This window comes from Echiichthys vipera (assembly GCF_963691815.1).
Source record: "Echiichthys vipera genome assembly, chromosome: 11".
NCBI lineage: Eukaryota > Metazoa > Chordata > Actinopteri > Perciformes > Trachinidae > Echiichthys > Echiichthys vipera.
The window spans coordinates 18,127,223-18,152,222 of NC_139836.1; the positions used below are offsets into that span (position 1 = coordinate 18,127,223).

The following is a 25,000-nucleotide window of genomic DNA, read 5'->3' on the forward strand; positions in this document are numbered from 1 at the left end:
ACCCTGGACACATTTGTATGATGTTGTAAGTTTCCATTATTAATATATAATTTAATAATACTGTTTTGATACATAATAGGTACTTTTACTCTTGCTAGTTTAAGTACATTTTGGTGACAGTACTTATGTACTTTGACTTGCAACAGAGTTGTTTTTTTTTTCATTGGGGTATTGTTTGAGTACATTTCCACTGCTGGTGTTTCTGGTTTCAGTGTGTCTTAGTATTCACTGTAACTCTGTAACTGTCACCAGTGGCTTCTGGTGTTTTAGGGGGTTCACTTGTGATCTTAGTTGCTGGTTCACATACTATTTTATACATTAATGGAATTGTGTGAAAACTGTTGGTGTGTGTATGAAATGATACAAGTTATTGCCTCAGTAAAAAGTTTTAACAAATACAAAGTTTCCATTAATTGCCTCATATTTACATCAGTTATCTTGATGTAACATTTCCTCTAGGGACTTTTTTTTTTGCACAGGAAAGTCAAAGGTCAAAGTCGGCAACGGAACATTCAGTTCAGTTCAGAGTTCAGCCTCACTGTTGTTCTGTGACACGTTCATCAGGTTGGATGCTTGATGTCATGAAGGATTGATTCCAGGCTTTCTTGGTCAAGACCGGTGCTCATTGTGCCAGCCTGCAGGCTTGTTTTACTTTTCCAGATGGGGTTGTGTTTGTCCTACAGGACAAGACAACCAGAGAGTCGGACATTTAAGGAAACAAGGAAACTGACTCAGGCCCATCTGCAACGATCTGAATTGTCATTGTTACTGAGACGGTTTCACTCGGGTCTGTGCCACAACCACCCTGCATCAAACATGAGAGAGATGTAATCCTGCTCCTTCAGCCCAGATGAAATATTTACTGGCCTCTGGATACTAATACTTAATCTATATGAACCACAATTAGATACCTTACATCTCGAATTGTTTGGTCTCCTTGGGATTATCTTCACAGCTGTTTGATATGAAGTATGTGCTATTGTTTCCGTGTGTGTGTGTGTGTGTGTGTGTGTGTGTGTGTGTGTGTGTGTGTGTGTGTGTGTGTGTGTGTGTGTGTGTGTGTGTGTGTGTGTGTGTGTGAGTCTAGACGCAGGAAATTCACAATGAAATTTAGTATTTAGGAGTTATACTGCAACTTTTTGCACATATTCCAGTGTATTTGCAGGGGATTTGAGAATTCATACTGGAGGATTTTCATAAGCAGAATGTGGATGACCTCCAGTGGTAAACAGCAGAAGCACATTTGACATTATTGAAAAGAAAGAATCACTAGGTGGCGCCACATGTGTAGGAATGAAATGTGTCAGTGTGAGCTCAAAGTCCAAAGGGGTGGCCAGTGCTGGACAACACACACACACACACACACACACATACACACACACACACACACAAACACACACACACACACACACACACACACACACACACACACACACACACACACACACACACACACACACACACACACACACACACACAATGAACATACAACATGCAGCACAGCCTCCCGGGCCCTAGTTTAAAACGAGAGCTCTCTTCTGAACTCTTTGTTCGGCCAGTTTCAAACATCAAAGGTGAACATATGTGGACCGGGGTGGAGGATGTTTACACACTGTCAATACTTCAGAAGTCCAAAGGTCAAAGATCAGACATTTTGTCTCTGCCTCTCCAGGATATGTGTGTCAATAGCCTCTGGTATGCGTCAATCCTCTTTACTGTACATCTACATACGGACACAACACCTGAGCGACAGACAGTCTGTGTTTGTCTAAATCTGTTTAATTGTTATATAATGATGCAAAGGAGAGGAACAAAATCACATGTTAGAGCCAGTTTCTGTGTTATTGCTCTCAAAGTTTCAGGCAAAACTGCAGTGAGCTTCTATCGAAACATCTATCTGGAGTGAAAGTGTACGATCAAAAACATTTGAGACACAGTCATATCAGCTGTCAAGCTGATCATCCAGGTGACGTGTCACCAGCAGGAAGGACACAGTCACCTGGGTGTGTCTGTGCCCTCCCTGGTGGCAACAACTCTAATTTCCTTCTCCTATTACTTCCTCCTCTCCTGCTGCGTGATCACAAAAAAATCCACAGGGCATCTTCGAAATCACTTGTTTTGAAAAAGCTGCCTTTGTATTGATCTTGTGGGCTGCTGTCAGAGGAAACTGTTTGCTGTTTAGGAAGCTACAACAAAAGCCTGGAGTGGCTTATTCAGCGTATGTTACTGTACAATAATAGCAACAAGCTTTAAATGGCAGTTCGATCATTCAGAAACAATTATAATCTTGTAATCTATAATCAACCATGAGGGGTTTCCAGGACAAAATTTGAAAATTCTCTGCATGTTTATCTGCAGCCTGTCTGACTTTGACAGGCATGTGTCTTGTCTGGAGCAACTGTGACAGACAGACGGCAAGCCGGTCGGGCTGAGTTGAGGAAGCAGATAAAGGGCTGATTGATGTGTGAGTGTGTGTGTGTGTGTGTGTGACAGGAGTGACACGTGGTTTTTTTGGGTGTCAAACCGGTCTGGGAGGAGGCAGAGAGGAGCTGCTTGTTTGCGTGAACAGTATCTGTTTGTTTTGGGGAAGAAAAGTGCAGAGTGACACACTTCCCTCTGTCAGTACAATAGAAAGGCCTTTCCATAATGGTGTGGTGACATCCACAAAATCTATCCCAGAGTGGAGACAAGAAACTAACATTACCACGAGCCTGTTTATGTGGCTGTACAATGGCTGCACAGAAATATACGTAAGTGTACTCTGAACAGAATCAGTGTTTCCATTATATCCGCAGACTGAATGGATACAATATTATTTTACTTGTTTATCCTTTTTTTGGGGGGGGGCACAGGAAAGGATTTAAAGACGACTCTTTGTCACACTTGTCCCACAGCATTAGCTGTACTTTACTTTACTGAAGCTCCAGATCCTCTTAATACATCCTGGCTGTCCAAACGCTACCACATCTCTGTCTGTGTGACATTTCTAACATCACATGGGGAGCAAAGATTCGGGCGACGAATGCAGTCTTTTGAGGGGTACAGTAGATGGGGCCGGACGTAAAGGTTAAAAATGGACTTTAGACATTAAATATAAACCCTTAAATTCAGCTCAGCATTTCTCCTTTCTTTGTTATGTTCTTTACTCAACACAAAGCAAGTGAGTGTAAGCAGCAGTTTTGCGCAATAAAAAGTACCGTCATGTAAAAGCTATTTGTGCTTTCGCCAGTCTTAATGAGTCACGCTGACTTTGACTTTGTGATCTGTTCCATATGACACTTTCCACTTGTGTAACTGTGGTTTTATATGTATTAGGGCACACACTTTTAAGGGCGTGTCTACCCATTCTTGTTTCCAAGACAAAAGCGCCACTGCTCACGTCTAAATGAGAATTTGGAAGCATAAATAAGCAAGACAAAGAAGAGCAGAGATGATAGAGCCAGCAGGAACAAAGGAGAGGAAGGAATGGGAACTATCAACCACACCGATATCATTCCTGTCTCCTTGATATATGATTGATGTCTGCAAGCTGAAATCTTTTATCCTTTTCTCCTTGGATGATATTTATCTACAGCTTGAATACACAAGGAACAATAAAAGATTTGTTGAAATCATTTTTTTTCTCTGAGATGTAAATCTAGTCCAGGAATAGAATAGATGTTTTAATCTCAGATTAAAGTTACCTGACAGGATATTCATTTGAGATAGAGTGCTTTACAGAGAGCACTGGCGCTTAGTGTGACAAAAAAACAGCCCAACTCCAACCAATAAGACACAGTTGTAAGCTGAATAATGATTAGCTTGATTAAAGTTATACTGTAGTGTCAGGTACTTACAATTATAATGTTCAGTACTCAATGACTTTGACTCTTGAAAGAAAGACTGTCACTATTTTTGTTGTACAGTAGTGTATTGTGCACTTTAATTAACCTGCCTCTTAATTCCTTTTGCACATAACTTTTACTGTTATTTAATAGTTGCGGTGACTGCATTTTAGTGTATGCAGGTATAATGACAATAAAGTTGGACGGAAATTAATTAAATTATACCAAATGACCTTGTGGGATTTTTTTGCCCAAAGTTTAACCTTCCAGGCAGAACTTTCTCAGCGCCTTCATTGTATCCCAACCAAACTCTGATTTTAAAGTTAAACTTTTGTTTGTTTGTTTTCTAACTTGGACCCTACTTCCCCATGTCTTGTATCTAATTGATTAATGGGAACATCAATTTAAAATATTTTGAAATTGGTACAGTACTGAAACAGAACACGGGCAGAGATGTAATCCCTCAGGGCAACAGCACGACGTAGTGTACGTCCACTAACAGTACTTGTCTTTGCCTCTGACAGGCTCCATTTGTTATTAGTGTCTGACAACATTATGAAAAGGACCCTACAGAAGATAAATAGAACCTTTTTCTTAACCTTTTGCTTGATCCGATCGGTTTGTTTTTGTGTCGTGATGAAATCTCGCGGGGCCTCTTCTACATTGTCGATGTCATCTAAATAGAGACTTGGTTAGACACAATATCGAAAAGGAAAGATTGAAGAAAAAAATCTAAGCAAAAGCAAGCACTTTTAGTGGAAGTACATTGATGGGGCACAATTGCACCAAAAGAGTATACTGCAGCCCGTTTAGTCTCTCTCTCAATACTGGACCAATTTCATTGTCCCCGGGAAAATGGGAAAATAGGGGTTGAAAAACACCAAAGTTTCCCTTGCAGTGGCTGATATTTTTCAGGAGCCCAGAGAGGTAAAATGATCCAGTTACTCACAAGTGAACAAGACTAAGAGTGAGGCTGTATATTAGGCTAAACGCTCACAATGACAATGCTAAAATTCAGATGCTAATCACTGTCACGTTTACCATCATCCCCATAGTACACACAAAGTGCAGCTGATGGGACTGTCATTAGTCTTGCAAGTGTTAAGATGCAAATGATGGCGCTAGAAGAAAAGTCATGTGATCACTGAAGTCATTATGATTCCCTCTGGCAAACATGGATATTTTTATAAAATTGTATGCAAATTCATCAAGTATACGTTTAAATATAGCAGTCATATTTAGCATGTGACTCTTTGTGGGGGTCTCCCCAGTGTACATATAGACTACAACACTTGACTCAACTGCACTCAACTCACACTGTGTCATTGTTGATCACAGCACATCCTCATGAAAGCGGCATTGGATTTAATCTGCACATTTTAAGTAAATGAAAATATTCCCCACGAGAGGCAGAACAGGCTCTCAATGTTTCTGATTAAAACCGAGGCAGCATTATGTAAATAACACACAAACCATGACAGATTGCTAATCACATGTCAAGCTGTATGCACTGCCGGTTCCTGGCACTTTTATGAATCACCCTTTGGCTGTGTCTGACTGAGCGTGCATGACACGGCTGTCCTATTTATGGGTGTTTTGTCATGCCGTTTGTAATATATTACAACAACTGAGTTATTGTCTGAAAGCTGTGTGTTGCCCACACACCGAGGTACATGTCAACAGGCCCAAATCTATCTTTTATATTGACTGTGGCATTTCTGAAAGAATCGCTGTTCTTTTATTAAAGCTGAGGTAACACTTTCTTTTGTAATGCCTTCACAGGACACATGCTGTATGTTTCAACAACACTGTCCTTAGACACTCTCCAGTTGGATATGAGCCAGTCCTGAGACATCAACCTCTGTGCTGTGCTGTTTTACAGCCCCAGGCTGCGATACATGAAGCTCAATGCAGACACCTCCTTTTTTCTGAGTCCAACCAAATTAACCAGCTCATACAATTCGCTCAGCCTCCTCTTGGATGAAAAAAAAATAGTAGTTTCATCTATCTACCTTTGTGAAATGTAAGTGTAAATATACACAAGCAATGATGAGGAGAGGAAGAGGTTGAAGTACAAAGGTTTATTTGAACTCATTACGATTGAAATGTGAAGGAACTCACTGCCCTGTTATTCTTTGTGTTAGTTTATTAAAATACTTTACTGTGTGCACAAACATGGTGTAACATGCAAATAGAGATCAAAACTATTATGTGGACATTACAGTGACAGATAAACAGGTACACTCTGATTCATCCCTATTTAATAGGTTAGAGTGAAACAGTAAATTGGTGTATTTTTCCTCCCATTAGTAGTAGCTCATAAATATTAAATTCCGTGGTGCTGGTACAGCCTCTGCATGCAACACAGGCAACTTGTGACCTTCCCATTTGTAAGGAGGGTGTCTCACAAGTGGCGGCTAAACAGCAACATTGAATACATTTGAATAACTTCCAAAACACAATATACAAAAATACAAAATAAATATGCTTAGCTTTTTTTTTTAAAGAATCTTTTCTTCTGCTTTTGCAATAAAATAGGCTCACAAATGTATTTTTAAACATCAACCTTGGCACTTTTCATAAATCTTAAGATGAGTCTTTGTTTCCTTGACTTCAAGAAAAAAACAGCAGTGTTGAAACATAATTCATGCAGCAATTGGAGGAAAAAGCACTGTATAAGTCTGTCAAACAAGTTTGCATTAAACAGAGGCGAGAATGGTCTGCACACAAAAAGCCGCTGCTGAACAAATGTTGCTTGTTATGACATTGCAGCCAACAGTTTTCGTTCCAGTTGTGGGGAAGCAGAGCTGTAGGCGCAGACGCTCTCATGCTGTAGCCTTTATCCAGCTTATCTTTCTCTTCTGGCTCCGCTGTCCACTAATGATGCTGGATTTCATTTCACTGCTCATTTAAAGAACATCTTTGCAGCGGGTCCTGCCATCTGACGCTGGTGGAGCGATGGTATTCCCAGGAATTAAATTAAGAAAAACTCAAACTGACCTATGCGCATAACACCTGCAATGAGAAAGGGGAAAATATTCAGGCATACAGCAAGTGTCAGCAATGTAGACTGGGCCTTTTTAAAAAAAAAACCAAAAAAAAACCACACAGCTCAAAGTATTTACACATTAACAACACTGATTTAAAGTATTTTTGCAGGAGTACGAAATGGAAACATGCCAAATAAAGCCCCTGCCGTTGTATTCACCTTGTCTTGTGCTTCGAAATGAGGTCAAAGGGCTTTAATGAAGGATTTTAACGTGGAAAGTCTGCAGCTACATCCTTCTCCTTTCATGTCTTTGATCAGTGCCACTGACGGGAAAGCTTGGCTTCTTGTGAAGCACGTACAGAATCTCACACCCTGACATCACAGAATTGCTAGATTCAATCAAACGTGCAGTAATAGAAGTGGGTCTCTGGATCGTCTATAGTGGTGCATGAATTTCTATTTGTACATATAAGCAGATGGTGTATAGAGATGCTTTTGCATGGTTATTTTGACATGTTGTAATAAAATACAAAACCCCGGTCTGACCCCGAAGGGTATGAGAAAATAATTGGGAGTTTGAGAGTGTTGTCATACTGTAAATCCCAGTGGGAGATCTCTAACTCACTCTGTCTCTTCTTTCCCTCCTTCAGCATAAGGTCAGACAAGTGTTTAATTAACGCTGCCCTCTGACAGAAGATCAACATTGAGATGCTGCAAGAGGAAAATAAACAGTGTGATGCTGAATGTTAATGACCAAACTAGTCTAAAGCATTTGTGATGCAAGTAAAAATATTAAAATATGATTTTAGTTTCCTTTTAGTAAAGACAAACCTGCAAAAGAAATTAAAGTTGAGGGCTGGAAAGGGTCGGGACATTTCCAAGAGATGTTAAGCTCTGGAATTATGGATTTTTTTTGCACAATTTCAATTCTCAAACCATATCTTCTAGGAAGTTAAGATTATATTAGTGGAGTGACTATATTTCATACTGCTTATGGTATTTCTGTTAATCAGCAGATAGTATCGTAAAGCAAAGGACACAGTTTATAACACCTTCTGCTATGTTTTGTTGTGTGATGTAGCTGGATTGAACATGCTAATTAATCTTTTTCTATTCATTCTTTATAGTACAACTCATTTCTTTTTTATAAATAAAGTTGTTCACTAAAGTTTGCACAGAGACCACATTGTCGGTCAATTTTTAAAAGTACCTTCCCCATGAGTTAACTCGCTGGCTCACTAACTCGCCACTTGGGACATTTCACAGTGTGTGTATTTGTCAAATTAAGGGATTATGTCTGTTTATGATGTAGTAAAAAGATTGTTTCTATCTGCTCTAGAAATTGTTTTAATATTGTTCCTCTCAGAAATGTAATGTGTTGTTTGAGTATCTGTGAATCAGCTGTTTTCATTTGGACATCTCTGAACCTCAACTTTTGCACAAATTGTAAACAACCCAGCGGTCGGATCAGCAAGCTGTTAGGGTACAGATGAATTCAAATCCAGTAAACAGTGAGATAACGTTGTGCGTTCAGTCTTTAAAACAGTGGTGCAGTGACCGCTCCATGATCTATTCCTTTAAGTGCTAGTTTGGCAACATGCCTGTGTAGGAGATGTGTTGGTAAGATATAACAGTGATTTACCTTGGATGTTTTTGGCGCACACTGTGTCCCATAGTCTTTCTGTGTTATAGTCTCATGCAGGGTGTCGTCACACAGCAGGGGATTGAGGCTCAGCTGAGACACAGGCAGTGTTTTCCTTCTAATCCACATGTGCCAATGAGGTCCACAGAGCTGCAGCCCTTCATACTGAGAAACGGCCAATCCAAAAGCTCCTCTTGCCTTGACAGGTTGGAGGGTCAAATTCCTTAATAGCATCCATTACCTTTCCCGCTGCGCTTTAAAACTGGTATTTAAAGTGCATTTGCATCAATAATACTGTCATATTTTCTTCAGGTTTTCTATTAACACTTGGTGAAATAATCACTATTTAATATTTCTTTAATTAGATTAAGATAAAATAACATAATTTTCTTGTATATTCTTTAATAACTTATACATTTTATATAAATTGTGGACCCTACTACAGTAATGTTTACGTAAATTTATGTTAAATAGCCATTTGTTACCTGTTTAGAGGAATTGCAGACATGAGTTGAAACATAAGACTTGAGACCATTTTTAACCATTTATGATGGACTGTGAGCCTCAGCTGCAGCTTAAAATTACAGGTATGCTGATTTGTGTTTGCAAATATTCAAACAATTAAAAGTTTACCTGCATATCAGGTATTTACCAAAAAAATGTCAAAGGTTATTGATTTCGTTTCTTACCATTTTTAACACTACATATACAGGTAAATGACTATTTAAATTGTTAATACTAGAATTCATGAATTATTCAATAATGTACATTAAGCCATTAATGATTCATATTAAACAATGTAATTAAGAATTCTTCAATTACTTATCTCCAAATTATGGTAAATAGTTATATTAAATAATGATTAGTTCACCATTTTTAACGATGGCTGGTATAAAATGTTGTGCTGTCATGAGTTACTGTATATTATTTTGTGTTGGTTATTGCAATTGATTAAGTCAGTATAAAAAGAGAAAACATTGCAAACTAAGATCTCTCGCTCACCGAGTCCATCTCCCTCAAAATATATAAAGTGTGAATGTCATGTTTTAAAAATGCATAGGCCATCTGTGCACTTGTCAGTGCAAACAAACTTTGGCTAGCTGCCCTCCAGTTCAAATCGAGCCAAATATGGCCGCCACCCAGCAGAAGTCTTCACATGTATTTATATTCCCATGGGGCTCCGCTCCTCGGTGGAGTCTGCTTGTCGTCAGAGATATTTCTGCGGCTGAGATCTCAGCCTTGATGCTCGGATCAGACTACAGGCTGACTGCAGACGTCCTCCTGGGCAGTACTAAGGTGAGGTAGATTGCATTCTTTCTTTCACTGGCATTTTCTCATTCTCACTTGTTATGTGTTGAGAGATTTGGGAATTAAGCTTTACAAGCAGCTCACAGGTTCAAAAAGAAGGAATGCCTCAAGGTGGACTTGTAAAAAAAAGACAAAAATCCGAAGTAAAGAATGTAGTTAAGACTCTCATTGATTTAGTCGGCAACAATGAGTCGTATGACAGGCACTTCAGCACCAGGTGAGAACACAGCAGCGCTCCAACCACAGAGGAACTACATCTCTCTACACAGAGCTCTCGTCCGGCCTGGGCAGCAGCTGAGTATGTTTCCGCTTCTCCAAGATCTTGTTGAGCTCCTCTGCGAAGGAGTAGCAGAGCGGTGACGTGCTTTCTGACTCGCTCTGCCTCAGCAGCACGTAGCTGTTGCCATTCATCCTCCTCAGGACGCTGGGCAGTGTGGCCGACAGCCCGTTAGGGAACTCACACTCTGGAGAGGGATGTTGCGGGGTTGGGGGGAGAGGAGGGGCTGGGGGAGGAGACTCCTTATTGGGCGATGGGTGACCCTCGCCGGGGACGATCTGGAGGAAGCCTCCGTCCTGTATGTCCCTGTTATGCTGCTTTGAAACACCATTACAAATGCCATTGCCGTTACAGTGGCTTGAGATGGTCTTTAGCTCCATGTGAGAGGAGTTTCTGTGCTGTTTTCGGTTCCTGTAGTGCTTCTTACTACTCTTCGGGTGGGCAGAAGCTGCGGCTCGTAATGAGTACTTTCCTCTGTTGCCCACTCGCAAGCAGATGCCCACATAGACGAGGACCACGGTGAGGACCACACAGAGGCCTCCGAGGATGGTGATGAGGGACAGATACATGGCCTCCATGTTTCTGGGGGAAAGCAACTCTGAGTGTGGGAGGAGAGGGGCCGGGGCTGGTGGCACGGCCCTCTCAAAGGAGGGATGCTCAGTGGGTGCTGTCAGGGTGACGTAGAAACTGTAAGGGTCTTCAGTCGGCTCAACAGGTGGGGGAGGGGGCAGATCTAGGCGGATGGTGACGTTGTAGGCAACCATGGTGACCTTGATACTGTTCTCAACAGAGTAGCAATTGTACAGTCCGCTCTGGTCCTGCCGGGCCTCGATGATCAGCAGGCCGTCGGTGCCGGTCCTGAAGCCAGAGTTGAGGCCGTAACCCTGCAGCTCGACGCCATCCAGAGTCCAGAGCGGCGTTGCCAGGTTGGAGCTGAGCTCACACTGCAGCAGCACATCATCACCGACCCGCACAGTGCGGCTCCGCGTGACAACGTCTGTAACACACATTAATACAGTGAATACTAATTTTGTATTAAGTTGACAGGAAAACTCACAACTTGGCCTCTGACTCATTTTATATGTAAATTAACACCTACTAAATTTATCAAAGGCTGTCCAAAGTTATTGAGGTATAAACTCCAATTCCATATCTTTTCATTTCTGCCACCATTTTACCTTGTAATGAGAGAGAAAAACGAAGGGGTAGTGGATGTTTCATCACACTGAAATTGTGAAGTGAGAGAAGGCATTTTGCCTGCATTGAATATCAAACAGATTTTTCTCTAGAGATGGCAAAAATGTGATTAAAGACAGGATTTTTTTTTTTTACCAACACAGTGCGCATAATCAACTTTCAAAGAGGCCTTCATGCCAACTGATGACAACTATGCAATTTTGAGTCCCTCTTAACATTCTCTATTTTTAATCTCCCTTTCATCATTTATTATGTTAAAAGCAAACTTTTTTTCCCAAGCAGCAGCACATAGTTACAGATGAGATTTCTGCGTACCATCTAGTGTGTTTTCACATCCTCTGTTGCCATGTTGGATGTCCTGGATTAAAGTGGATCTGCAAAGAGGGAGAAAACACACCACAAGAATATAAGTGCAAAGAATAAACATGTACTTGGTGTTATATATGGAGTAGTGCTGGTGCATACACTGAGCTTTCATACTATACTCTGTCTCATATCATGTATTGCCTCCATAACAGCTTTCTACTGAGTAAGCAAATCAGTCCATGTTTAATCAGTAGCTTAAAGTACACAGCTGCACGTGATGTTTACTATCTCAACCAGCATCAAGTTTCTACCAGCGCTGTGATTATGCAACAGTTCCGGGAGGTGACACTGACAGGGCGCTGCGATACTTGAGGTAAGTCAAATCAAAACACACAAAAGGGCACCTGCAGCCCTCAGCTGATTCAATCACACACGCACACACTCCCTTCAGCACCCACCTGTCTGCTTGTGCCATTATGACCACACACTGGGCTCCGTTCCAGGCGCAGTGAGGGTCCCTGGCAAAGATGCAGTCGTAGCAGGATGTGTATCTGCGACAGTTAGAGAGGGGAAGCTGCATCACGCCTGATGGAGAGCCCACGTACACACTCATCTGGTGGGGACAAAGAAGATTTAAATAGAACGCTCCTTAAATGCATGTGTGTGCATGTGATGGTCAAACACGCTACCTGTTTTTCAGAGAGAAGCAGGTTGTTAACAGGTTCTGGTTCGTCAAACAGCTGAAGCTCCTCGATAATGTGGAGCTGACCCTCGATTTCCACAGCTTTATGTAACCAGCCTTCATCTGAGCGACACAAAGAGGGGAATCATCAGAATTAGGATCATAGCAACACACAGTAGCCTGTACTGCAAGCTGAATGTAATATGAATTTTTGTCAGCCAGTTTCTAAAACATATCACTGTACTTTAGATTGATCTCCTACCTTTAAAGCATATTCATTTCAGTATGCAATATATAGTGCAAACACTTGAGGCTAACACTTAGGATAGGAAATTTACTTCTTTGCTCTCAAACATACAACATTGTTGAGTGCGAGTGGAATTAATTGTTGTATATTCAAGAAGGTTCAGACAAGTAAAGCATAATATCTTTAATGCAAGAAACAAACAAGATTCCCAAAATTCATGTTATTTTTTTTTCTTGTGGGTATAATTCTCTGATTCTTGATTTGTACTTGGTAGCTTGTTTATATTGTGGCATTTGTCTTGTGTAAGTAGAAAAAGAGCATTAAGTCGGTAATGGACGGGGCTGTGATGCAAGTTTGGATTAGAATAACCTGCCATGATGTTGTGATGTATATCTCCTAACAAATTCAACATTTTCCCTGCCTCATAGACTCATGAATACATTGGATTTTCATAAAAAATTAACTTTGCAGACTAAGTGGGTTTTGCCAGATGACTCTAAAGCCTCCTTAAACACATCGACAACCTAATAAAGATGGAACAATATTGGAAATTTGACCAAAACAAATAGCACTGATGAAATTACAGGTTGCCTTTTTTGATAACAAACAAGTCACTGCTTTAAGGTTTCTGATTTTTATACTGTAGTGAAATGGATAAAAAAAAACATGGAAGAAATATGTCTACATGCAGCTAGTAATCGATACAGCTCATACATAAAAACATAAGGGATTTTGGCAGATTTGGTTACCTCTTAAATAAACCAGGCCTCCGGTTTCCAGTCTTTATGCTAAGCTAAGCTAACAACTGTAAAATAGCTTTGTATTTGGGGTACAGACAGGAGTGGTATCGAACTTCTGACTTATCTCTTATAAGTAAGTAAGTATGTAGGTATTTCCCAAAATGTCCAGCTATTCTTTTAACAGATTGCACAATTTAACTGGATTGACATGAATTCATACACACCTGTGCCCATGTACAATACATGGTATGTTCGTTCATCTAAGCCTTGGATCATGTGCACGGCCATGTGTGTGTAGTCTGTGGTCCGTCTGAACAAAAGGGGGCGCCTGTCTGAAGGTTGGACCTGCTGGGACATCAGAGGATGCCTCCTGACAAAGTCCAGCACATCATCAGGCAGGGAGGTGGAGACGTTTATGCCCCTGGCCCTCAGAGCGCCAGTTATACACTGCGAGGAAAGAAGCCACAGAGAGCGATAAGAGGAGGGAATGATGAGCAAGTAACAAGGCACGGTGTGGGCTGCAGGGAGGTGGCAGACATTTCTGGCTCATTTGTAATAAAGTTCTCTGTAAATAGAGACGGATGGTGGAAGGATGAGAGGATGTCACAAGGCTTAAGGAGATGGTCTGCGGGGAAAATTAGGGGATCAAGAAGAAAATGCAAGCCTGTGGAAGATAGTGTCTGGAGAAAACGCTACTTTTCACATGAACAACAATGAGTCTGTGTGAGTTCAGCAGGCGGCTTGAGCTGACATGCGGGCGACTCAGCTCTCTCAGCACCTGACTAAGGGAACAACCTCCCTTCAGCCAACTCCCCTAAGAGGCTTTCAAGTTAAAGCCCTTGACCGCTTCTCCTTTCCGTTTAATAGCAGCATTAAAATTAAGTCCTACAAAGTGTTGAAGTGACACTGCGGTGGATAATGTCTTCTCCTGCTAACGATGCCATGGCCCCGACTGCAGCACTAAGCCATTGTCGCCAAAGCTACGGGCTGGAATTAATCGCCATTGAAAGGGGTTTCAGTGACATAAGCTGGTTGTGTTTTGAGGGTTATCCTTGATGCGGCCACTATCATTTTCCCTCCATCTTTTCTTCTGAAACTTTACTTTGGATCAGTTTGACCTGCTCTCTGTTGGGGTTTTTCTGGTGTGAATTCTTTGAGGCTGAAGAGGAGGTGGACTTTTAACGTGTGTTTACCGTGCCAGGTCGTGGGTCAGGGATCTTTCCAGTGTAATCCTTCCACTTAGAGCCCGAGTCCTGGTTCTCCATGTAGGGTCCTTGAAAGGCCTCTTGGACTTCAGTCAGAGAGAACCGACACACTGCAGATGCCTTCACGTTTTTCCTACACACACACACACACACACACAGTGAGAAAAAGACCAGAGCACAGGCCGCGAACAATAACAGCAGTAAACCCGTTGTTGCCATAGGGACAGCAGTAGAAGTACAGTAGATCAGTGGCTCAGATGGTGAGATACAAAAAGGCAGGAAAACACAGGGCAGTGGGAGGGGAGGAGCTCCCTCAGAGATAGAACAAAGATTGTTAGAAGTCATCTCTGAGGAGAGTAGGAGGGAAGGAGGAGAGGCGTAGTAGGCGTTAGTGACATGAGAGGCGGAGCTCAAGAGGAGACAGCAGTGTCCTCACAACAAAAATGCGGTAGATATAATCATTTGTTTATGCTTTCCACCCCAACAAAAACCCTTTTGCCTTCGCATAGAAGCTGAAACATCTTACAGGATATAAACCACACTAAAAAGAGGAAAGTGGTTTCTACAAGGGGCCATTATAGTTATTACATTTAAAGTTTTACTGAAATCTAACCCCATTTTTGATACTTTTACTAGTTAGTTATTCTAGAACAGACATTTAAAGCATCTACGTTCAGTAATTATCTCTCTCTAGTAGTTGTCTTGGAGTGGCAGACTCAACCATTACAGCCAGACAGCTACCTGTTCACTCTCTTTACACCATGAGCAGAGCTGTTACCGCAAACCAAACCTTTTCTTCTTCCACAGCTTCACATTAAAAGCATTTAACTGGCTTTTATGGTGAAGCAGCCAAAGGTAATGTGTGATGTTAGTTCAAGCAATTACCTTTCTGGCATTTTTACACTTTTATTTATGTAATCTTAAAATGCTCCTAATAAGCATAGGGCACAAAATGTAAAAGAAATGCACCAGGTGTCGAAACTCAAAAATATTCAATTCTCATATATTTCTGATGAAAGTCTGACCAAACATTTTATTCGGTCCGAAAAAAAATATCTGCAGAGCTTGCTGCTTGTCATCTGTCGCTCTGTTTCACTTGCACTGCTTATGCTGCGTTCCAGTGAAATGGGAAGTCTGAAGTTTCGGTCCTTCAACTAGGCAAAGTTCCCTGGAATGCCTGTCAAAGTGGAACCTCCTACTAGCGAATTTGGGGTAGGTCGATCGCCCCCGAATTCGCTAGGAGGAGGTTCAAATGCAAAGCAGCATTTCTCTCTCACCGCACGTGTTGGGGGAGGAGGGGGAGGCGGAGGAAAGAGGGTGGGACTTTGGAGGGAAGCGCTGTGAGACATGCAAGAACGGTAAGAATTGCTTTGAATGATTTTTAATCAAAAATTCATCTACAGGGCAGCCGGTGGAACAGTGTTTAGAGCAGCCGCCCCATGTTAAGAGGCTGAAGGTCCTCGAGGCAGCGGGTTCGACTCCGACCTGCGGCCCTTTGCTGCCTGTATCCCCAGCTCTCTCACCACATTTCCTGTCTGTCCTATGGAATAATAGGCTTGACCCCCCCCCCCCCCCCCCCAAAAAAAAAAACATCTACATAAGCAAAACAGTAGTCCTTTACGGCATTTTTCTTCAGTAAATCATTTTAAATTTTTTTAATGGTTTAATGGAACAAGGAGGAAGAGATGTTATATCGGACAAATCCCCTGAACAAGTTAACCAACTTTACTGTGGTCTGCTGTTGTGTGCTCCATGTATACCGTAAATCTGATCCCGGTCGCAATTATTTTTGACCGACTTTATTGAGACAGCATGAGTTCGGTTGTGCTGTAAACGGATTCACCAGTTTACCTTTTGTTGTATTTCTGACAATGGGCGTATGCTCTATTATTAGACTTTTTGTTACCATGGTAACGACAGGTGTCAGCAAATCCACCAGGGCGGATATGTTAAGGACTATAACTTTAACATCTTTTAAGCCTGTCTAAATGTGCATTTCTAATTAGTATTCTTTCCTCAATCTGCTTTAAAACTCCTCCACCCAACTTCTTTTTTTTCACATCACTTGGAGGAAAAAGTTCTCCTCTCTTTCATCTCGCCCGTTCCTGTCTCAACTTATCTGCCTTTCATCTTTATCTCACTCATTTACATTTGAACCCTCAAAGTCCCTGTCAGTCAGAGATCTTGATAACACACAAGCTCCCACTCACCACTCCAGACCGAAGATGCCGTAGAAGAGCGTGTCCTGCGGTGTGAGGCCAGGCATGACGAACACGCTGCGCAGCATATTGAAGTGGAAGTCGTACTCGGGGAGAGAACATGTCAGCCTGGCCTTCAGGAAGGACGTCCACCGTTTCTGGAGAGTTAAACGGCCTCCACGGTCCCCCTGAGGGAAGAAGGGATAGAAAGGAGAAACAGAGGAGGAGGATCGGGAGGAGGGAGTAGACATGGTCATATGAGGTAAGGTCTGGTAAATGTAAAAGAGGCTGAACACACGGCTCAAGGCGGCACAAAACGGAACGTGAACCTCCTACAGAGCAGAGCAGATGGCATGGGAATAACGATACTTTCAGTAAGATCATGGCTTCTCATAGGTAAAACTCCCAACTGTAATCTTTAGATTTATGTACAATATATTGTGTATGTATACAAGGCCACGATTCTTTTGTAAATCCAGGAGCTGACATAATCTTGCCCTTTGATATTTTTCATGCCTTTATTTGAAGAACAGCTGAAGATTGACAGGACATGGGTGACATGCAGCAAAGGGCGGTGTTGTCGAACCCGGGCCGCTGCGGTGAGGAGCATCTGTATATGGGCGCACCCTGCCCTTTGATTTAACTTGTATGTATTCAGCCTGTGGCAAACTGCAAATGTCACACATTCCGCTGCAAGGCCTTTCTATTAAAGATGAAAAAAACAAATATGCAGCCACGCTTTCAGGATGAGAACTTGTGACCTGACTTCATTTGAAGGTGCCACGGGAGAGAACAAGGTTTTAACACTGTACAGTTAGCTCTCACTATTCTTAACTCCTTCCTGGCCAGCAGGAAATGTAAATCATTCACATTTCAATGGAGCAGAATTTGCTTTAAAGTGAGTCTCCCCCTTGCATTAATCCATCTCTTTCACTCTAGAGCCACACTGATGCTGCAACCCATTCATCAGCTACTCTAATCACACTGGGGCTTTGTTACAAATGTATTTCCCCATCCAGCCCCTCATCTATTCTAGCAACCTCACCTATCATCAACCAAGACTTCACTCAGGCTGGTCAGATGCAAGGCTTCACTCCCAGTTGTAAATCGTATCCTGCATCTTTTTTTTTTTTTTAAAGCTGCACTCACTTTACAAACGCGAGCCACCCGTGCCACCCTGCTGTGGCTGTAGGTTGTCGTCTGCTCCTGGCTCCTCTCTGTGAAGAAGTAGTAGATCTTGTCGTCATCGCCGGTGCTGCTGCTCAAACTCTCCCTCACAAGTGCAGAGCCTACGAAGTCTGCCTCTGTACGAAGCAGAGAAAGATGCACTGACTCAAACTTTGTTTCTCTTCTTCTTAATAAATGGATAAATGACAGTTGGATAATCTGAAAATAAGTATATTAGTTGCCCTGAACAAATCAATAAAAAAAATATTCTACTTGAGGTGTCTCACAAAAATATTAAAAAAAGGTGAGATAGATGCAGATAAGCATCTCTAACATGAGCAGTTGGCTACTTGTAAGATGAGAGGGGAAGGATGGCAATTAAAAACCAGAGTACAAACAGATTTTGAACAGATGGTGGAAACAATAAGTGAAAGGAGATGATCTTTAGATGATTCAGTTATCAGCAAAACATCACGTTTCAGTGATTTCAACCCAAAACCATGCTTAGAGGAATATATTAACACACACACACACACACACACACACACACACACACACACACACACACACACACACACACACACACACACACACACACACACACACACACACACACACACACACACACACACACACACACACACACACACACACACACACACACACACACACACACACACACACACACACACACACAGTCACTCCAGAGGCTGTACTCAAAACCACAAATGTCAACGTGGTGTAGACACTGGTACTAGAGGAAAAGTCTTTAAAAAAATATCATGGCATTAGAGATGCATTGATTGTGAAATTCTGGGCCGATATTTATGTTTAAAATAACAATTGGCAGCATATGATTGCTACTGTTGTCAGATTCTGACCGCAAATGATCAACCAAGGCGATAACCGGCCAATACCGATGTTCTGTCGCTAATCAGGTGCATCCCTACAAGGTAATTCGTGCAGTAGTTGGTGATATAATTGAATCTGGACCAAAGTGGTGGACAGAATTAGTGGAGCAATTAGTAGAAGAATGTATGTATTGTTGAATGAACTGGTACTGATAAAGAATCAGTACCTGGGTTGCTGTGGCCACTTCAGCCGATTAGAGGCTTGTCAGTATGGAGGCTTAAGCATTGTGTTAGCTGGCTGACGGACAGAAGCTCTGACCACTTAGAGACCACCCTGCCACCTAAACATGCTAAAGGGCTTTTATCATTCCAGGAGATTATCTCACCATTCAGCCAGCGTGTGGGGGCATCTTCTGTCTTCAGTGTTGGAGATGGAGAGTTGCGGCGGATATCTGGAAAGCTCCTAAATTCATACTGGGAAGCCGTATACATCTGCTGGTCTGGAGGAAAACCAATGAATCAGCTTCTTTGTTTTTTGTTTTTTCATGAGTAAGTGAAACTCTGAAGTTGACTGACAACTGTGGGAGCGCTTACCGATGATGAGGGCAGTGTAGCCCGTTGTCGGGCCGTAAGGACATTTGTCTCTGCCTTCTTCAGGCTGAGATGACATCGCAAACGTCTTCTCATCCTATACAGGACAAAACATTTTAGTGAAGAGGAAGTCACTTGCACTTGTGCTACTATAGTAATGGATTTAACAGAGCTGCTGTGATGTATTTTTAACTGACGTACTATGTATGCACAGAGGGGTCTAAAGGCATGAGTCCCACACATATAGAGATGAGTCGAGTTGAACCTCTGGAGGAGGCGGATGTGATTAAAACACTCCGTCTAGAAGAGGAAGAGAAAGCCGGAAAAGATATTATGGTGAGATAACAGATATCAATACATAAGAGAGGGCCAAATAATAATAGAAGAAAAGAAAGGACTTAATTGCCTACCTTATTGTCTTTTCCCTTGAGCAGACATTGGCGTTTTTGATCGGGGGAGGCTTCCCACTGAATCTAACACACACCACACAACATATAGCAAGACAGACAGACAGATACCACAAGAAGTTGGATGGTTTTATATCACCGACGAGTGGAGAACATTCTCTTTTTTGCTTTAATACTTCATATATTAGGAATCTTGACCTCACAGCATCTGATTTTATTGTGTTGTTGAACAGCAGCATTTTTTAACTCTACTGTAAAAATGAAAATCGGATCAGGTGTATTTACAGCAGGAGACGTAGGAGCGGCTGCGGTGGAGCGTTAAGCACACAATCAGCAGGGGTTATATTTATAATTATACTGATTATGACAGACAGGTAAAAACATAGTAGCATGGCAAGTGAAAGCTGATTTTCTGCTTCTATAGGTGCTTAAGGGTATGCCCAACTTTAATGACTTTATCAACATGGCAATAATTTCAGCAACCATAATGAAAATGTAATGTCTTTTAAAAATAAAAAAAAAACACTGTAGCTATACCAAAGCAAATGTATAAAAATAACATGTCTTCTACTGTTCTGGATCAATCCTGTGAATGACTTGCTGTTACTGTGCTTGTTAGCGCCATTTGTGTGGGAATGGCGGACTCAACCACTGATGATGCAAATTATATATTTTATATATATATATATATATATATATATATATATATATATATATAGTATCTAATGAATGCATATAGATACATGTAACGGAAATGGCAGAATAAATTATAAATTACAGCCATAAAAAAACCTAAATAAGGTTTGAGATGAAGAAAATTGTAAGGATTATAACTTTAATGTTGATGCTAAGAAATGGAAAAGGGGTCCGTATCATAATCACCAACTGGCAATACGCATCCAAATCTGAATCAGCGTCAAACTCTCTGTTGAGTCTGTGGGGTTTTAAATTAAAATTGGCAACACAGGGTTGAGGTAAATATTATGCTAATTACTGCATACATTAGAAACTATTTCTGCCCCAATATGTGGATGATATTAATGTGTATTCTGTATCTATTGAGAGTTACAGTGAGAAGATGTACAGTAGTTAGTTTTGCCCTTATTAATATGCAAGTTTATGCAGCAAGATGCTCCTGTGGTGAAACTGAGTTTTTGTGTTAAAATAATGTGACTACACACAAACACACAAGGGGCGACATGGGAATAAATAGTTTCCCCTCAAAATAATAAATTGTTGCCTCAAAAAGTTCCTGTTGAAATGCAAATGAAGCCGTGGCAGAATTAAAAGATATGGCAGCTGAAGCGCACGACGTGCAGCAACACAGAAACAAACAAACTCACAGTGAGAGCAGAGCTGGCTGAAATGTCAGAGGCATTGAGAGCGAATACAGCCCCCCGGGCCCCGACATAGAGACGCTCACTGTCAGCCTCCAGCAACATGGTGCTGTAGTTGACTGCAGAGGACTGGAAACGTCTGCAGCCCTGGAGACCTGAGAGGAGAGAGGAGAGATCAGTGGGAGCAAAAGACTATTTTTCTTTTGTTGATGTCCTTCAGATAATATCAGTATCATATCCTCAGTGTGATTATTGGACAATAAAAGTGGTTGAGACAGCCTGATTCTCATTTGTATTGCTACACACATGGGCATATCTCAGCACAAACACTGTCCACTGCTGCTATTGATTGTGGTCCGTCTCTGTGGATTAACAATTAACACTTTTTCAAAGCAAGCTTGGTTCATACTTTTCTCAAATACTCCAAGAATTGATTCGCAGTACCTCTGGACTGATTAATGTATTATGTACACCTGAATACAAACAGATTTTATTGTCATATGAATTTTTAAACAAAAAAAAAAAATGAAACACATCTCCCCAACTGCCTTTAGAGAGCCCCTAAATGTGCATAAAGTTATTTCCATTAAAGTGGGGGAGTTTTGAGCAACACAATGTGTGTGAATGCGTTTTCAATCAAACCTGACAGTATGATAATAAAAGGAGTAGGTATCTATTCATCTTCTGTGATGGATCACTTTTCTGTAAGTATTGTGAGGAACTCACTTCAAAATCAGAAATTAATTTTTCAGACTGCTAGAAAAAATTTAATCAATATAAATTCCACTGTGCTGTACTGTATCTGCACAGATAATTTACTTTGCGTGGCTCCGCTGTTCAATACCTGACAAAATGGGAAAGTAAGATACATTTTCAATAGCTGCTCTTCGACAGCAGGACAGACACACTTCCTTTAAATGAGACAGTTTATCTGTTATCTTTCTTTTGCTCATTTTTAGTGCTGAAATGAGTTGAAAGAAAATAGTTGAAGGTTGCTGTCCTGGCTATAAAATGTTTGGATTTCTGTTTCTTCATGTTTTAGGGCTGCAACAATCATTTAATTATAGTATTAAATAGTCTGCTGACTATTTTCTTGATCAATCTATTGCTTATTTTGTCTATAAAATGTCAGAAAAGTTAACAAGACTACAGCTTGTACCGAGCATGGCAACATTCTCACAATGAGAATGCAGATGAGAATAAACATAAGGATGCTTTGCAAGTGCAATGTCCACCATGTTCATCATTTTAGTTTAGTGTACTTTGTGCTTATTGGCAATAAGCACAACTGAGGCTGATGGTAAAGTCATTTATTTTGCAGGTATTTTTGTCAGATGAAACCGCTATATGAAAAGTCAGAGCTCACCAAAGGGGAAGGTATGGGATCTTGATTTAAATCAGGTGGTCTCATTGAAGTAGCAAGATATATCAAGAAACCTAAGTAAAGAAAAGCAAACAGCCAGACGCACACAAAAAAGGGCAAATACAAAACCGGACAAACAAAAGACACATGCTGCATCATGAGTAAGAATGTCTTTACTAAATTTCAATACAATGCATCGGATATAAGAGGAGACATTTCCCTCAAAACCACAAATATAAACCTCATGGTGGCGCTGGATCAGAATCCAGGTGTGAGATATTATCTATCCTGTGTACCATTGCCCTACAGTAAGAGCCCGGTTGCTACCTAGCACAGAAAAAGGGCCACAATTTTGGTAGTTCCAGAATAACATAAGTCAAGATTTTCTTCTTCATATATGAACTGAGAGATGAAATTACAATCCCACCATGGATAATACAAGCCAAGGGATAATGCTTATCCTACATAGCTCTGCTGAGGAAGAAGAAGATAATGAAAAGAGGCCCAACATAACATCAGGTTTTAGAGATCCACTTGTGCTTAAAGTGAGATTCTGTGGTTTGAGTTTACTTTGCTTTGTGTGCGTGTCCCCCGTCCAGTTTCCCATGCTATACTGGGATGCATTTGTTATGACAGGACAAGATACTAATGAGGTTCACTCATACAAACACTCAGCAAAGAGACATGGTGTACAGCAAACGCACACATATACACACACGGTTCCACGACATGTGAGGAAGGAACTTGCTGCAGTCACGAGATGCAACAGAGAGTTACGCAAAGTTCTGAACATACGATCTTTAAAGGACTCCACTTAGCTTTGGTAAACATTTCACCACAGTGTCACACACACACACACACACACACACACACACACACACACACACACACACACACACACACACACACACACACACACACACACACACACACACACACACACACACACACACACACACACACACACACACACACACACACACACACACACACACACACACACAAACACAAACACACACACACACACACAAACACACACACAAACACACACGCATGTTTTAAACACAACATCTCCACAAGACAACTGTGATGTAACTGAACAGTGATGTCACAAAAATCACAAGCAAAGCTGTAATTTAACTAAAATTTCTGTTGTGATTAGTGCTGAGCAGGTTTTACTTTCAGATGGGGTGGAGTGTTGAAATTAACAGCCAAATAAACTTGAGAGAAAGCCACTTTTCCTGCCAATTGTTGAGTAAAGACTAGGCCTAACAAAAGTGTCGGACTTCCTGTATGCTCAGCCTCCACCTCTGAAGACTGCATTGGATATCAAGCACGCTGCCATTAAGATTCCTATCAGCTGCTGCACAACGCAATCCACTCTGCTCACTTCAGCAACAGCAGTCACTTCCCATCTCAGACTGCTCCTGGGTGATCAGGTGTCTACTTCCCCTCCCTTCATTCTCAGCAGCAGGGGAAAGCAGAGTATTACCTGCATGGGTTTTTTTGGAACAATAGCTTTCCCTACGTGACATGAGTGCCTCATTGTGAGTGAAGACAACGCCTAAGTTTCCTCAGTCGTAATCCAAGCATTAGGACACACAAAGCCTGACAGCTGGAGCCAGGTAAATGCAAACTACTTGGCTAAGAGCATGATGCAGCACGAGGAAGATTTATTAACTGTATTTGACAACATATTTTAGCCTCAGCTAACCCGATTGTGCGAGAATAGGCCCGTTTGATTTGTTTTGTAGGGTAAGAAAAAGAGCGAGAGAGGCAGAGAGAGAAGCCCAGATGATATTATTTACTGAGCAAACACTTAGAGGGACCTCAGCTGATCAGCAAAGTACACAGTGTTCAGGGACACTCACACACGCAAGCACGCACACTTGCTGAACCTCTCGCCGACAGACTGTGACGTGACAGCCTTATATACAAACTCACACTTGATTGTCAGGCCTGTTTACGGTTCAGAGTAGTCCAACGGGCCAACAGGCGTAACTGAATAAACAAAGTTAAATCCACCCACTGTAATTCCAATATACTTGACAGGTTTAAATCAGTGTGCGCAGTGAAAAGGTATTTAAACACTAGGTTTCATTCTTTTTAACAACCTGTTATCTCTCCGTTTTGCAAGCATTTAGCCTCTTGCCTCCTTAAAAACTGAGCACTGGAATTTGTGAAATGAATAACCCTTAACAACATCCCTCCCTAAAAATGTTTCACTTTCTTTATGGTGATGCAGCAGTGAGTAGATAACACAGGTGTGTGTGTTTGTGATGATTTAACTACCCCACACAGATTTGGAGGCCATGCCTTCAGGTTGCTAAGAAACACAGAGATTAAATGGATTAGAGGTAAGTTTGCATATCGAAGTCTTCTCATCAAGAGGAGGTGACGAAAAAGAACTTAAGACTAGAGGTAAAAGGCGAGGTAAAGGAATTAAAAAGGTGGGCAGCGCAACCATGAAAAGTACAAACTAATGAAGAAAGATTTGAGGAAAAGAGACAGAGCTTCGGTGCAAAGGCGGAGAGATGGATGGTGGAGGAGGGGGAGTGGATGAGAGAGTGATGGGGCAGCAGACAAGGAGATGAGCCGTGTAGGAGGACCTGTGGGCAGGCTTGAGCACTAAAAGATGATTTACAGGAACGGAGATAAAGGTATGGAGA

At 41.4% G+C, this 25,000-nt stretch overlaps 1 protein-coding gene across 2 annotated transcripts in view; it reads right to left on the bottom strand.

Moving 5' to 3' along the window:
* Positions 1 to 5,962: 5,962 nt before the first annotated feature.
* The window catches only part of LOC310954028 (semaphorin-4G-like), a 24,766-nt gene continuing 5,728 nt past the window's right edge, over positions 5,963 to 25,000 (bottom strand). Inside the window, exons 3-16 of one of the 2 annotated variants that reach the window (XM_083923321.1) lie at positions 20,975 to 21,123; positions 19,635 to 19,697; positions 19,426 to 19,524; positions 19,228 to 19,321; positions 19,020 to 19,133; positions 17,765 to 17,919; positions 16,628 to 16,803; positions 14,406 to 14,550; positions 13,437 to 13,659; positions 12,233 to 12,348; positions 12,002 to 12,156; positions 11,553 to 11,611; positions 8,456 to 11,037; positions 5,963 to 6,839 (exon numbers count right to left, since the gene is read on the bottom strand). In XM_083923321.1, the coding sequence (XP_083779447.1) occupies positions 10,025 to 11,037; positions 11,553 to 11,611; positions 12,002 to 12,156; positions 12,233 to 12,348; positions 13,437 to 13,659; positions 14,406 to 14,550; positions 16,628 to 16,803; positions 17,765 to 17,919; positions 19,020 to 19,133; positions 19,228 to 19,321; positions 19,426 to 19,524; positions 19,635 to 19,697; positions 20,975 to 21,123 (2,561 nt within the window). In that variant the 3' untranslated portion in view covers positions 5,963 to 6,839; positions 8,456 to 10,024. Of the gene's footprint in view, positions 6,840 to 7,452; positions 7,525 to 8,455; positions 11,038 to 11,552; positions 11,612 to 12,001; positions 12,157 to 12,232; positions 12,349 to 13,436; positions 13,660 to 14,405; positions 14,551 to 16,627; positions 16,804 to 17,764; positions 17,920 to 19,019; positions 19,134 to 19,227; positions 19,322 to 19,425; positions 19,525 to 19,634; positions 19,698 to 20,974; positions 21,124 to 25,000 lie in introns of those variants that run through there. The other variant, XM_083923322.1, reaches the window with a different exon arrangement.